Genomic DNA, 14,748 nt, shown 5'->3' with positions numbered 1-14,748 from the left:
GCGCCGGCCATACAGGGGATCCCTGAATGGTGAAGACACCGAGGAGGTAGGTAAGGTCCCTTCTGGTGTCCTGTAAGCACTAACCCGGCTATTCAGTCGGGCTGTTCGGGACCACCGCGGTGAAATCGCGACGGTCCCGAACAGCCCGACTGAACAGCCGGGTTAGTGTCACTTTCCCTTCAGACGCGATGGTCAGCTTTGATCGCCGCATCTGAAGGGTTAATACAGGGCATCACCGCGATCGGTGATGTCCTGTATTAGCCGCGGGTCCCGCAGGGACCGCCGCGATAGGGGTGTATTCGCCCTATAAGACGCACCGACTTTTTCCCCCCAGTTTTGGGGAAGAAAAAGTGCGTCTTATACGGCGAAAAATACGGTATATATAAATAATTAAATAAATAAAATAAATAATTATATTCACTTTAAAGCAAACCATCACCAGTCCATGCTGGCCTATGTAGAGGGTAGCATATTTTAGGAACAGGTCTGCTCTCCTAATAGTTTGGCTAACAAGTTCATCAAGACAACAAATACAACCGGTACATAGGTAGGGATTTATCCAGATTGGTTTCTGACCTATACAGTCATGCTAGAGTTATATAGAGTTATGTAGACGCATACACCTCCACATATATTCTGCGCTCTCACTGCTCGGCTGGCATAGAGTTTAGTTTCAATATCCACCTGTTTGCAGGGGAAAAATAATAATAATTGTGCATCCATGATGCTCGACCCTGTTCGTGTGGTGGATGTCTGGGGAAGAGATGATAAAAGTTTTGGTGTTCGGTGTAATCATGAAGTAATTTTAGAGCAGCCCGCTAGCTGTCAATCACCACTGAGGTGGCGGTAGGAGGGGTTGAGTGTGTCCTCCTCATAAATACACTCGCCTCAGAAACCAAGTCTCCAGTGCTTTCTTTGGTGAATTCTATCAGTCAAACTGGCAGAATAGTCTGATGACAGATTGGGCTTTAAAGGGTTTTCATCGTGTCTACAAACACCGTTTAGATGTACTATAATGAGTGTGTTCAGGTGGAAAGGTTAAGAACTACATCTGTATACAGTGAAATCTCCCTTAGTGGACACATTTTTTCTCAATAGGGGACACCTCCCAATAGTGGACAGTTTTTAATTCCCCGGCTGAGTCCCATAGGACTTAATGTATTTGCACCCTCTGAATAAGGGACATTTCCAATAGCGGTCGTGGACACACCAAATAGGGGACAATACACTCCCAATAGAGAACAATAGGGGACAAAACACTCCCAATAGGGGACAACCAGGCTTATGTGCTGCCCTACCTTGTACACAGGGTTGCTGTCAGGGGGGTACAGCCAATACCCCAGTAAGTGGCTCGGGTTCCCAGAGGGCCCTGGCCCCTGCTGGACCCCCCTGTAGTAGCCCCAGCAAACCCTTTGTGCCAAACCCTCCCCCCCCCCATGCCAAATCATTCCTCCATTCCCTCATCCCCGCTCTTTAACCTTCTTACCTGGCCAGCAGGCTGTGATGAGTGACGCTCCTCTGCGCTTCCTTTAGTGAGGACAGTGATGGCCATGAGCAGCAGCGGCTGCCCAAAGTGACGAGTGACACTCCTCTGCGCCTTACTCACAGAGGGCAGCAGCAGCTGCCCGACATGACGAGTGACGTATGGAGCGTCACCTGTCACTGCTGGCAGCCGCAGCTGCTCACGGCCGTCACTGTCCTCACTGAGTGAAGCACAGAGGAGCATCACTCATCACTGCCTGGCCAGGTAAGAAGTAAGAACAGGGGGATGAGCGAATGAGTGAATGATCGGGCATTGCGGGGGGAATGATTTGGCATGAATGATTTGGCATTACTTTTCCTAATTAATTCTATTGTAGAGATTTTTTAAAGCCTTATTACGGTGCAAAATTATTTATTGATATTTAGCTTTTTATCGTGTTTTGTAGGCAATTACATTCTAGACTGAGTACAGAACAGTACTCCGTCATTTAGATGTTTAAGCCTTTTTTCTCATTGGGGGACATCTCCCAATAGTGGACACTTTTTTATTCCCCGTGAATGTCCACTATTGCAGATTTTACTGTACACTGTAGCAATCTGTTTCCAATGTTCAAAGGGCCTTAGGTGACAAGAAAGGGCATGCTCAAGCTATGAGCACTGGATTCTTGTACTATTAGTGTCATGTGTGATGAAAACCAGGAAAGAAACAGAAAAAGGCCATGTCTATTCTAACTAGATAAAGGGTCAGTTCTTGGTAACAACAGTTACTATTCCTCTATATCATAAATGTTATATATAGTGCATCATCCTGTGCTGGCATTTATCATGATGTGGCTGCCACTATATTCATTTACTATTATATCGACTGATTTATATTGCAATAAAGGTGTATTTATAATAATTTTAACTTTCTTCCGTTTGACTGTTTGATTAGGAACAATGATCATTATGTGGTTTTTCAATCTTACGTTTGTTAAGACCCTCTTACAAGGGGGGGGGGGGGGGGGATTATTGGAAGAACATGCAGATTATTGCCTGTGTACCCATCACTCAAAGCCCAAATAAATGTGTAGCTGGCTTCCTGTAAACTACAGGATTACATTATCCCCTATTGGATCCCCCCTGCCCTCTTATCTGAAGATTTGCCCTCCTCATTTTCTCCAATGCATAGTGCTGCTCAATAGATAAGTAACTAAGGGAGTGATTAGCTGCAGAGTTATATAACTATCCTGACTTTCATCCCCTGTCTCGGCTATGTGCTTTACGGGCTTTCATTAGTATTGCCTAGAGATGCAGCTTCACAATGCTCTTATCTGCTTGTAGGAGTTGACAGAATAGGAGTTATCATGAGGCGACGGTTGAAGCTGCATCTTAACAGAATACACTGATGCTCTCTAGTACTAATAAGGGGAAAAATGTTCTATGTCACTAATCTATCACTGTCTTCCCTAAGAGGACTGACCTTAGAGCATATGCAATGAGACTCTTCGGCCTGAGAAAAGCCAGAGGCATCATGGGAAATAGAGCACCATGGAAGGGGAACCATGAAGGAGAATTCTAAATGACTGGCAACCCATAAATATATGAAAGAAGTATACAGAAGACATATACGGTAACTCACATAGGTGTGTCCACTCCTCACATATTTGTAAATATTTTATTCTCCTCAATCATTTCATGACACTCAGCTACAATATAAAATAGTGATTGCACAGGCTGTATAACAGTGTTTCATGTTGCTGTACCCTTAAAATAACTCAACACACAGCCATTAGTGTCTAAACCTTTGCAACTAAAGTGAGAAACCTAACCTAAGGTTAAATATTCAATTTGGGCCCAATTAGCCAATCCCCTCCCTGGTGTCATGTGACTTGTTAAAGGGGTATTCCAGGCAAAAACTTTTTTTTTTATATATCAACTGGCTCTGGAAAGTTAAACAGATTTGTAAATTACTTCTATTAAAAAAATCTTAATTCTTCCAATAGTTATTAGCTTCTGAAGTTGAGTTGCTGTTTTCTGTCTAACTACTTTCTGAGGACTCACGTCCCGGGAGCTGTCCAGCTCCTATGGGGATATTCTCCCATCATGCAAGGGATATTCTCCCAGCATGCACAGCTCCCGTGACATCATCATTGAGCAGTTAGAAAACTTCAGAAGCTAATAACTATTGGAAGGATTAAGATTTTTTAATAGAAGTAATTTACAAATCTGTTTAACTTTCCAGAGCCAGTTGATATATAAAAAAAAGTTTTTGCCTGGAATACCCCTTTAAGGTTACAAGATCTGAGGTGAGAATGGGGAGCAAGTGCCTTAAATCTGATGTTATTGCTCTCAAACTCTCTAATACTGGTCACTGGAAATTCAACATGGCTCTTAATGGCAAAAGACTCTCTAAGGATCTAAAAAATGAAACCAGGCTGCAGCACAATGGGCATGACTATACAGCGGTTTTGGAGGTCATGTTGCCCTCAGAACTGGCCTTGCCATGCATGACCAAAGAAGTTGTGTGTATGTGCTCAGCCTCATATCCAAAGATTGTCTTGGGAAAATCAAAATATGAATTGCTAAAGAGAAATTGCTAAAGAGATTGAAGGGGTGGGGTGATTGGCCTGTCAGTGCTCAAACTAAACGCTGCACACTGCATGAAATAGTACCGCATAGCTGATGTCCCAGAAGGAAGCCTCTTTAAAAGAGGATCTCCTCCCTTCAAAGACTGGGCCGCAGAGCAAGTATTCCAACATGATAATGACTCCAAACACACCTCCAAGACCACCACTGCTTTGCTAAAGAAGCTGAGGGTAAAGGTGATGAACAGACCAAGCATGTCTCCCTGTTGAGCATCTTTGGGGCATCCTCAAAGGGAAGGTGGGGCGCGCAAGATCTCCAATATCCACAGGCTTTGTGATTTAGTTATTAAGCAGTGGATGAGGGATTGAAATTAAGTTAAAAGGGGTACTCTGTCCCTATATATATTATACCCTATCCAAAGTATAAGCCATAAGATGTCTGATCGCGGGGGTTCAGCCACTGGGACCCCTGCAATCTCCGGCTCGGCACCCCAGTAATCCACATGCATGGAGCAATCTCCGCTCCGTGCTGGATTACAAATGACAAGCTGTCATGCCTGAGGCCACCTGCAGCCTAGCACAGCTGGCGTTCTCAACATAAATGTTCAGAATGCTAGGGTGCTGGGGGGGACATTGCAGGGGGAGTCCCAGCTGCCAGACCCTTGGGGTCAGCAATATTATCCCTTATTCTTTGTATAGGGGATAAGATCGTTTGGAGTGGAGTACCCCTTTAAGTATATAATTTTTTTCTTTTTACCACCTGACTGATCAAAATTATACCTAAAAAAAGACTCCCCAAAATATCCCGATTACTGCAAAAGAATTCAAATGACCATGTACCACACAGCAATTCCGATCATCAATCATTGCTTTCAGTCAAACTGTGTGAAAAAATCCATCTATAACAGATGGAAAAGTATTGTCAAGGCTACTGATAATATATTCTAGTATGTCTGCCAATAATATTCATGACTAGTGTTAGCATAGTCTTCATACGATGTCAGTTTTCAGTCCCATAAGTTGTACTCTGCTAGCAAACACCAGATGGCAGCAGAAACCAAAGCAAGGGTTAATTGGCCATACAAAAGTAAGAAAAACAACATCTTCAAGAATGGAAAGGAACATCTGCAAGTGTGAACACAACAGATGTGAAGAATTACAATACCGTTCCCAATAGATGTATCTTTATATCCTTTTATAGCAACTAAACATATTTTAATTGTACTAATAGCCTATATGGGGTCTTCAACACTCTTCATTACTCTAGCAGGCAAACACATATACGGAGCCAATAATAGGTCCTTGTTTCCATGGAGCTTGATAGAAGAGACATGTTATGGAGAAATTCGCTGAATGTTTCTTCCGTTATGAAAAAAGAAAGAAAAAAGAAATATGTAGAACAACGCTCACTGCGCTTATAAATATATAGGCTGCCGTTCTGGTCATTTCCAGGAAAGCAAAAAGTTGTCCTTGTTCCTTTTACATCAAATATATGAATGTCCAATCTTTTGTAGTGTGGTTTCCGGAAACAAGTAACCATTTTCATGGCATTAAAGAAGAAAAACACGTAAATAACTCCCAGTTGGTTAAATGTAGGTTTGCGTAGCTTTCTCAATAAGAATAAAGAGGTTAGTTTCCCTATTACAAAACCAGATCACACGGAGCCTCACTGCTGGGATCTCATCAGTTTTAAGGGGAGAGAAGCTGGTAGCAAGCGTTGTATCATCGGAAATGGGGCAATGAATGTACCAACCGAGATCAATGGGCAGTCACAATACTGTACATGTATGCCCAAGTTCTTCTAAAAGAAAGGAGCTTTTTCTAACCCCTCTTTGCTTTGGCTTATTGATAACGGTCCCAAATAAGGCTTCTTTCACTCCGCCATTGTGCCACGGCAGTGCAACGCATGTAAGGAAACCAGGGGAGAATAGCGGGAGAAGAAATACTGCAACACCGTCTTTTTCTCCCACTACTCCCGTTAAAAAACAACATGTTAATGGGATCTGTTGGGACCCGTTGCTGCCCATTACGCCCTGTCTGGATAAAGGAAATTAAAGGGGTACTCCACTGCTCCAGTGTCTGGAACATTTTCGGACGCTGGGGCAGTGGAGTACCCCTTTAAAGGAAAAAAAACAAACAAAGGGCATAGCTAACGTTTTCCGACGGGGCACAACGGCAGTGTGAAAGGGGCCTAAGAGTGACACCACTATTAACCAGGAGTTATCAAGAATAGAGATGAGCGAACTTACAGTAAATTCGATTCGTCACAAACTTCTCAGCTCAGCAATTGATGACTTATCCTGTATAAATTAGTTCAGCTTTCAAGGGCTCCTGTGGGCTGGAAAAGGTGGATACAGTCCTTGGAGACTCTTCCCTAGGACTGTATCCACCTTTTCTAGCCCACCGGAGCACCTGAAAGCTGAACTAATTTATGCAGGATAAGTCATCAACTGCCGAGCTGAGAAGTTCGTGACAAATCGAATTTACTGTAAGTTCGCTCATCTCTAATCAAGAAGTGTATTTTAAAAATGCAAGTTTTTAACCACAAAATCAATTTAATAATATATACTCAAATTATGTCAATACAAGTACTGTATATACTCGAGTATAAGCCGACCCGAATATAAGCCGAGGCCCCTAATTTCACCCCAAAAAAGCAGGAAAAGTTATTCGCCTATAAACCTAGGGTGGGAAATACATCATCCCCCCCCCCATGTCATCATCCAGACCCCCGTCATCATCCAGACACTCGTCATTAACACCCCCGTTATCATCACCCTGTCATCATCACCCTTGTCATCACCCCCCCCCCCCCCCTTCATCATCACCGCCTGTCAATTCCTTCATCAGTGGTGTTCAACCTGCGGACCTCCAGATGTTGCAAAACTACAATTGTAGTTTTGAAACATCTGGAGGTCCCCAGGTTGAAGACCACTGCAGCTTTCGTCATCATCCAGACCCCCCCCCCCCCTTTAGTTTTCTACTCACCTCCCCTCAGTGGGAAGGAAGGGTGAGCTGGTCCGGGCCATCTATGCTGCAGGGACCGTCCGGTGGGGAGGGTTCGTCGTTCCGGGCTGTCCATCTTCACCGGGAGGCCCTCTTCTCCGCTCCAGGCAGGCCCCGGACTAGTGATGTTGCCTTCACGACGACGCACAGGGATGTTCATGCGCAGTGACGGACGTCTGCTGCGCACGGATGTCCCTGTGCGTTGTCGTCAAGGCAACGTCACTACTCTGGGGCCGGCCCGGAGCGGAGAAGAGGGCCTCCCGGAGAAGATGGACAGCCCGGAACGACTAACCCTCCCCACCGGACGGTCCCTGCAGCATGGATGGCCCGGACCAGCTCACCCTTCCTTCCCACCGAGGGGAGGTGAGTAGAAAACTAAAAGGGGGGTCTGGATGATTATGATGAAGGCCGCAGTTGTCTTCAACCTGCGGACCTCCAGATGTTTCAAAACTACAACTCCCAGCATGCCCAGACAGCCATCGGCTGTCCGGGCATGCTGGGAGTTGTAGTTTTGCAACATCTGGAGGTCCGCAGGTTGAAGACCACTGATGAAGGGATTGACAGGCGGAGAGTTCACTCGAGTATAAGCCGAGGGGGGCGTTTTCAGCACGAAAAATCGTGCTGAAAAACTCTGCTTATACTCGAGTATATACGGTACATTGTACAATATTGTTAATGCCATGACTAGTGTTTTTCAACTAACTTAAAATATTATTATTTCTGTTATATAACACATTGGCAGAATCATAACAAAAATATGATCTATAAGGGAGTTGTGAGGTTTAGAGAGAGTCTGATAAGACCTAGGACAAAGCCATCCTATGGAATAAATGTAAGCAATGCTACCATATAATTCCTTCTACTAGATTGTTACCACCCACAAGACTAGAGTACCCACACTAAGGTCTAGTAAGGACTATCACAACATTCAAGACAGAAGACTAGTCAAAATGACAAGTTCGTCCACATAAAGTGTAGATATAAGGTCTCTCCTTGTAGAAAATATACAGTAAACAATACAGAATTCTTATATAGGTTTCACAGAGAGATGATGATTTGGGATCTACCCAAAAGCTGACCAAGTCTTCCCAAAGAAACAAAATAGGACATCTGGAGACCAAATAGAATTCCCCTTATACTAACTATGTACCGTATTTTTCACCCTATAGGACGCAACGGCGTATAAGACGCACCCAATTTATAGGTGCAAAATCTAAAAAAATAAAGATTTTGAACCCAATAGTGGTCTTCAACCTGCGGACCTCCAGATGTTGCAAAACTACAACTCCCAGCATCTGGAGGTCCGCAGATTGAAGACCACTGCATAGGAGGTAATACTCACGTGTCCCCGCCGCTCCGGACCCGTCACCGCTGCCCTGGATGCCGCTCCATCGCTGTCGCCGTGTCCCTGTCGCTCCGGAACGCCTCTGCTGCCGGCCAGGTATCCTCGCTCTCCGTCGCCGCCATCACATCGTTACGCACACCGACGGACGTACGCGACGACGTGATGACGAGGAAGGAGAGCGCCGGCCATACAGGGGATCCCTGAACGGAGAAGACACCGAGGAGGCAGGTAAGGTCCCTCCTGGTGTCCTGTAAGCACTAACCCGGCTATTCAATCGGGCTGTTCGGGACCGCCGCGGTGAAATCGCGGCGGTCCCGAATAGCCCGACTGAACAGCCGGGTTAGTGTCACTTTCCCTTCAGACGCGGCGGTTAGCTTTGATTGCCGCGTCTGAAGGGTTAATCGAGGGCATCACCGCGATCGGTGATGTCCTGTATTAGCCGAGGGTCCCGGCCGTTGATGGCCGCAGGGACCGCCGCGATAGGGGTGTATTCGCCGTATAAGACGCACCGACTTTTTCCCCCCAGTTTTGGGGAAGCAAAAGTGCGTCTTATACGGCGAAAAATACGGTAAGTGTCCTGCACTGATAAATGATGACGTAAAAAAGACATGCTGCACGCAGATTGTTTTCCATAAGTCATATGCTGGATATTAGGTTACTTTATATGTGCATGTGTCATTTGAAAGCATACAATTCCACATAAACAAGCAGCGCCTAACATATGAATCACCATATATAGCTAAATATGGGTCGGAAAACAAATCCAATATGTATTTATGCAGCTGCGGTTTATTGTCCCCGAGCTGCCTTTTTGAAAACCACCTATTCTTGCAATCTTAATGTGGTGACAGGGTGTGTGGTGCAGGGCAGATGGCAATAACCCCTTGTTACCCTAGGGGCAGCTGGCATTAACCCCTTGTATTCGTGACGGCAGGGCGTGGTTTAGCCTATAACCACCCAAAGGTATACTGCTGGATCCTGGGCTAGGCACGGGGGCAATAAAGACTTCGACGCCAGGTTACGCACAATGGTAGACAGTTGAGGGTAGACAGTTGGTAAAGTCTATACAGTTCAGCCAGGGCTCAAGGAGGTGACCAGTGACGCAGAGACCTTAAGGGCTTGCTGGGACTTGTAGTAGGAACCGACAATTGAATGCAGACCACGCTGACTTGACAGATGACATGAACTGACTTGACTCATAAAGCTGTGACTTTAGTTTACTTGACTTGATGGTGGCTGTAGGACTTGACTTTGAGGCCTCAAACACTCTGGACACACACACTAGGCGACTGCACTGGACCTCAGCAGGAGGCAAGAGCTATGAGCTCCAAGAGAGAGAAATTAGCTCCACCCAGGGCTTATATGGGGGAGACTAGCAGGGAGCCCATAGGTCACTCTTGGGATCACCTGGTCACTGGGGAAACAAGTGCAGGGGAGCCTTGGGGACACTGAAGGAGGCTGTCTGACAGGACAGCAGGAGCACGGGGCAACACCTCCTGTACTGGGCCACCACATTAAAGGGAACCTGCTACTTTTTTCATGCTGCCTGCACCACTAGCAACATGAAAAGCAACATGAAACACTGAGAGGTTCCTAATCACGTTTTAGGATTTCATCTGTAACTTTGGCAAGAGATGTGGCTCCAAAACATTGGGTCTGTCTTTCCTGATTGATAGATCCTTCCCAATATGAAGTGAGAGGTTCTTTAAAGGTGCTATTTCAATGGTGGGGGGTTAGGTCACTGGAACCACTATCGAGTGCAGAAAGCAATAATTTCGTTATGCACCCCCTTTCTCCCTGCTTCTGGCCACCGTTTGTGCAGGAAACTGCCGCATGCCACCATTCCACCACACTGGGACTGTGTTGCAATTCTCAGCTTGGTAAAAGACAATTCTCTTTAGTTTTTGGCTTTACCTGGGTTTTGGGTTTCAGATCCAACCCCGACACTAACAATAATGTTATTGCATATCCTTTATTTACCATGATTAGTTAGCCCATTATTATTACAACATAATAAATATATAAGTTAAATAGAAATGCTGGCACTGCCAGGATAGGTAGCAGCACATAGGATGGGGCAGTTAGACTCACAGGGTAGCGCAGATGGACCCAGAGGGTTAGGCTATATTCATACCATGGAATTTCCGGAAACATCGGGTGCAAAAATTCAAATTCCGGTGTCCGCAGAAGGAATAGACATGTCTATTATTTCTGCGGACTCCGTATGGAAAAGCTCTGATGTCTATGAGACGGTGCATTTCCAAACAGTCCAAGTATTGGCATGTTAAGCAGATGCTCAGCTGTCAGGGCAATGTCCGCACGGAGATTTCTCGTGCAGACATTAGCCTGTGTGAACACAGACTTTAGCCTTTCAGCCAAATGATACCGGAAAGGAGTGAAAGCACTGCAGCACTCTTCGTTGACGGTCCAACACAACTTTATTATCAGCAGGTGTTGCAGTACTTTCACTGCTTTTCGGTATGATAATAAATATATTACTTGCATTACCACCAAATATACCTTCGTTGGCATTCAAAGGACTACCATGCACAGCAAAGATTCCTATATTTTATAAGGTATACTTAAAATTACCAGTGGCCTTATAGCTTAGCTGTGTTGGATTCTATCTTTAAGACCATTGTTGGCGGCATTAACAAAACACATACCTTGCATTTCTGAGCCCTGGCCTCCTGGAGAACATCATGGTAATGCCAAGAGTTTTCTGGTAAAACTGACTGAAGTTTGGCACTTGGTGCTAAAAGAGCTTGTAGAGTCTTCTCAGGAACACCCTGTTCAAGAGCTTCATTGATGATAGCGATGGCAATAATCCCTGAAGAGGAACAATGATGGTATTAAATACATAGGTGATCCAGCAACTGAGCAGCACGTCTGTAACCTAAAGGGTTAGAAAATCTATTACTTACGTTCATTTTCTTCATGGACTTCACTATTGACTACATCAACGTAGTTCTGAATTTCATTCCAGCTTAAGTAGCTCTGTCCTTGTGTCGCTGCTTGCTTCTTACTGGATACCAGTGTACTGATGTAACTATACATGAAGACAGAAAGATTCAGTATGGAAACCTCATCCGGTTCAAAATATTTTGTAATTTTACAATGTGGGGACCATGGTACCAAAGAAATGTACTCTCCCCATAGCACAGTGACCAAGACATGTCAAGTCAGTGGTACAGTAAGCCTTGAAGGCTGCAATATGACACCATTGACTACTATTAACAAATGTCAATAGAAAGCTCACTAATTAGGATACGGCAAAAAGCCAGAAGTATAAAGGCTAGAAGACAACCTGCCTTTTAACTAAGAATTATGCAGATTTGTGTTTATGGACTTGACCTGTAGTGATGAATTATGATAAACATTGAAAAGGATGTGTCAGATCCTCAGGCCTGTCTATTTAAATAAATACTTTTATTCTATATAAAATGACAATGATGGAGCATCTTAGAACTCCGCATTATACAGTTTATCTGTTATTGCTATTGAAATCTATGAAAAAATTAACAATTGGGTGTTATCACTTGAAGTGTGTCGCTAAACAGTCTGACAATGTCCAATTAGAGGTACCATTATCAGACTGTGTAAGGGCACGCCTCTTTCACCCAAAAATTGGTAACACCCAGTTAGTCCATTTATTCACAAATATTCAGAAGGAACAACAGAGTTATAAAAAAGATACTACAGGTATAAGGATGCTAAAGCAGACCCTGTATGGAGTGGTGACAAGTCCTACTTACAGCAACTGCCTGATGGGAGTCATTCCAAAAGACCCTTGATGAAGCCTCTCTGGGAGACAAAACTGGAAATAATGGATGTCCATGGCCGGTTAAACCCACTTACTACCTATAGGAGCGCCTGCCATAGAAGTCAGTTTTTTCCTGTTTTGGCTCCCGGATATCCTCCTATAAACAGAAGCTTCACCGAGGGTCTATTGGCGTATCTGCTCACCGCCAAGCTTAGCCTAAGCAGGGCCTGGACGTCAGGCTAATCCTATAATCCTACTGACATACCAGTTGTTGTGTTGATGCTCTCCCCGGTGTTGTGCCCACAGAGCATTACTACAAGTAAGTATGGCCCAGATGTCAGATGTACGTCCCAGATGTCAGACCCCCCACATTCAGACACATCTCCAATTGTGAAGATAGGAGTTACATTTTTCATAGTGGGAGAACCCCTTTAATGTCTATTCTAGTTTACTGCCATGTGGATTTTCACAACCCAAAGAATGAATGGTCTTTATATGTGCATGTGTCTATGTGTCAGATATGTTAAAATATAGAGCGCATATCTGTAAACAGTGAAAGTTCCTCATGAATGGCAAGTGAAGATCATAAAACTCCGAAAAATGGATACGGAAAGGATTATAAAATAACTAACCCTTATGTCAGAAGTGTATTAGCCCCCTATTGATCAATAGATACATAAGAATCTTGGGATTTGACAATTAAAGATTCAAAGTTATTCAAAGGTATCACTTATCCAATACAGTGACCCCCCGGCCTACGATGGCCCCGACATACGACCATTTAAACATACGATGGCCTCTCGGAGGCCATTGCATGTTGAAGGCAGCATCAACATACGATGCTTTTGTATGTCGGGGCCATCGCATAAACTGCTTCAGCTGCCACCAGATAGCCGTTTATGGTGCCCCGTGTGGTCCACTGACGATCACTTACCTGTCCTCGGGGCTCCGGCGCGTCCTCTTCGGGATCCCCTGCATAGTCGGCGCTCTCCATCGTCGTCATCACGTCGCTGTGCACGCCGTCCCGTCATCCAATGGGAGCGGTGTGCGTAGCGACGTGATGGCGGCGATGGAGAACGAGGAAGAAAAGGCCTTGCCGGAGCCTTAAGGGCCCCCTGGGGACGCGGCGACAGCGATGGAGGACGACATCCAGGGCAGCGGTGACGAGTAATGGCGGTCCGGAGCGGCGGGGACACGTGAGTATAACCTCCAATACCAGTGGTCTTCAACCTGGGGACCTCCAGATGTTGCAAAACTACAACTCCCAGCATGCCCGGACAGCCAACGGCTGTCCGGGCATGCTGGGTGTTGTAGTTTTGCAACATCTGGAGGCCCGCAGGTTGTAGACCACTGTCCTATACTTTACATTGCACGGATCCCTCAACATACAATGGTTTCAACAAACGATGGTCCGTTTGGAACGGATTACCATCGTATGTTGAGGGACCACTGTAGTATCTAATTGGTTAGGGTCCGTCCTCTGGGACACTCACTGATCAAGAGAACAGAGGCGCCTTGTCCCCGAGTAAATGAAGTTGCAGCGAACATGCTCAGCCACTGCTCCATTTACTTGCTGTAGGACTGTACTCTGTAGTGCTGTACTCTGCTCATGTTTGGAAGTTTTGCAGAACGAGCGGAGGCCGATCATATGCTGGTGTAAGATCAGTCACTTTGAGATTATACAGTCAGCCCAGGGAAAATTACTGCAATAGGAGACACATCTGATGTCACATTAAATGGAAAATTCTCACTGCACACCGAGGCATTAAACATAAAAAAATAACTTACCGCTGCATGTTGTCTTCTTCCAAATTATTGAGACCTATGGATGGACTGACAAGGTGGTTGTGGACTGAGCTGACGTCATTTGTCTCCAAGGCCTGATTCACCAGTGCAACAGCAGACAACATCTCCACAGCAATATACAGCTCCTCTTGTGTCAAGTGGTTCTAGAAGCACAAAGTATATATTATACTGTCATGTACTGCAATGATATGTGCACAGATTCAAACATTAAATCTACATTTAGACTTCTAGTACTATGCAACATACATGTGCAGGTACATTTCTGTTTAAGGAGAACTCCTGTTTCAGCAAACAAAAATAGTTGGGTTCACACTACGTTTTGTAGCTACGGTTCCCCTATACGGCTGGGAGGTGGGGGCGGGGCTTAATCGCGGCACCCGCACTCCGCCGTATAGGGGAACTGTATTTAATGCATGTCTATGAGCCGACCGGAGTGAACCACAGCCTCCGGTCGGCTGCTTTTTCGGCCGTATGCGGTTTCCCGACTGTAGGCAAAAACGCGGTCGACCACGTTTTTGCCTGCGGTCGGGAAACCGCACACGGACGAAAAAGCAGCTGACCGGAGGCTACGGTTCACTCCGGTCGGCTCATAGACATGCATTAAATACGGTTCCCCTATACGGGTGAGTGCGGGTGTCGCGATTAAGCCCCGCCCCCTCCTCCCCTGCCGTATACAGCAACTGTAGTTACAAAAGGCAGTGTGATTAATGAAAAGCTATATATTTTTCATGAAACTTTGTATTAGTTCCCCACACACATTTATGAAGGGGACTTTTTTT

General features: G+C 45.2%; 1 protein-coding gene across 3 annotated transcripts in view; it reads right to left on the bottom strand.

Annotated features, from left to right (window-relative positions):
- IQGAP2 (IQ motif containing GTPase activating protein 2) overlaps nucleotides 1-14,748 on the bottom strand; it is a 293,295-nt gene that overhangs the window by 97,070 nt on the left and 181,477 nt on the right. For all 3 annotated transcript variants that reach the window (XM_056540352.1, XM_056540362.1, XM_056540373.1), the window contains 3 exons: nucleotides 13,952-14,112; nucleotides 11,325-11,449; nucleotides 11,067-11,230 (listed from right to left, as the gene is read on the bottom strand). In XM_056540352.1, coding sequence (XP_056396327.1) covers nucleotides 11,067-11,230; nucleotides 11,325-11,449; nucleotides 13,952-14,112 — 450 coding nt within the window. The remainder of the gene's footprint in view (nucleotides 1-11,066; nucleotides 11,231-11,324; nucleotides 11,450-13,951; nucleotides 14,113-14,748) is intronic.

This window comes from Hyla sarda, chromosome 1 (assembly GCF_029499605.1).
Source record: "Hyla sarda isolate aHylSar1 chromosome 1, aHylSar1.hap1, whole genome shotgun sequence".
In the NCBI taxonomy this organism is placed as follows: domain Eukaryota; kingdom Metazoa; phylum Chordata; class Amphibia; order Anura; family Hylidae; genus Hyla; species Hyla sarda.
The sequence above is the reverse complement of the archived record's forward strand: the minus strand, read 5'-3'. Positions and strand labels throughout refer to the sequence as shown.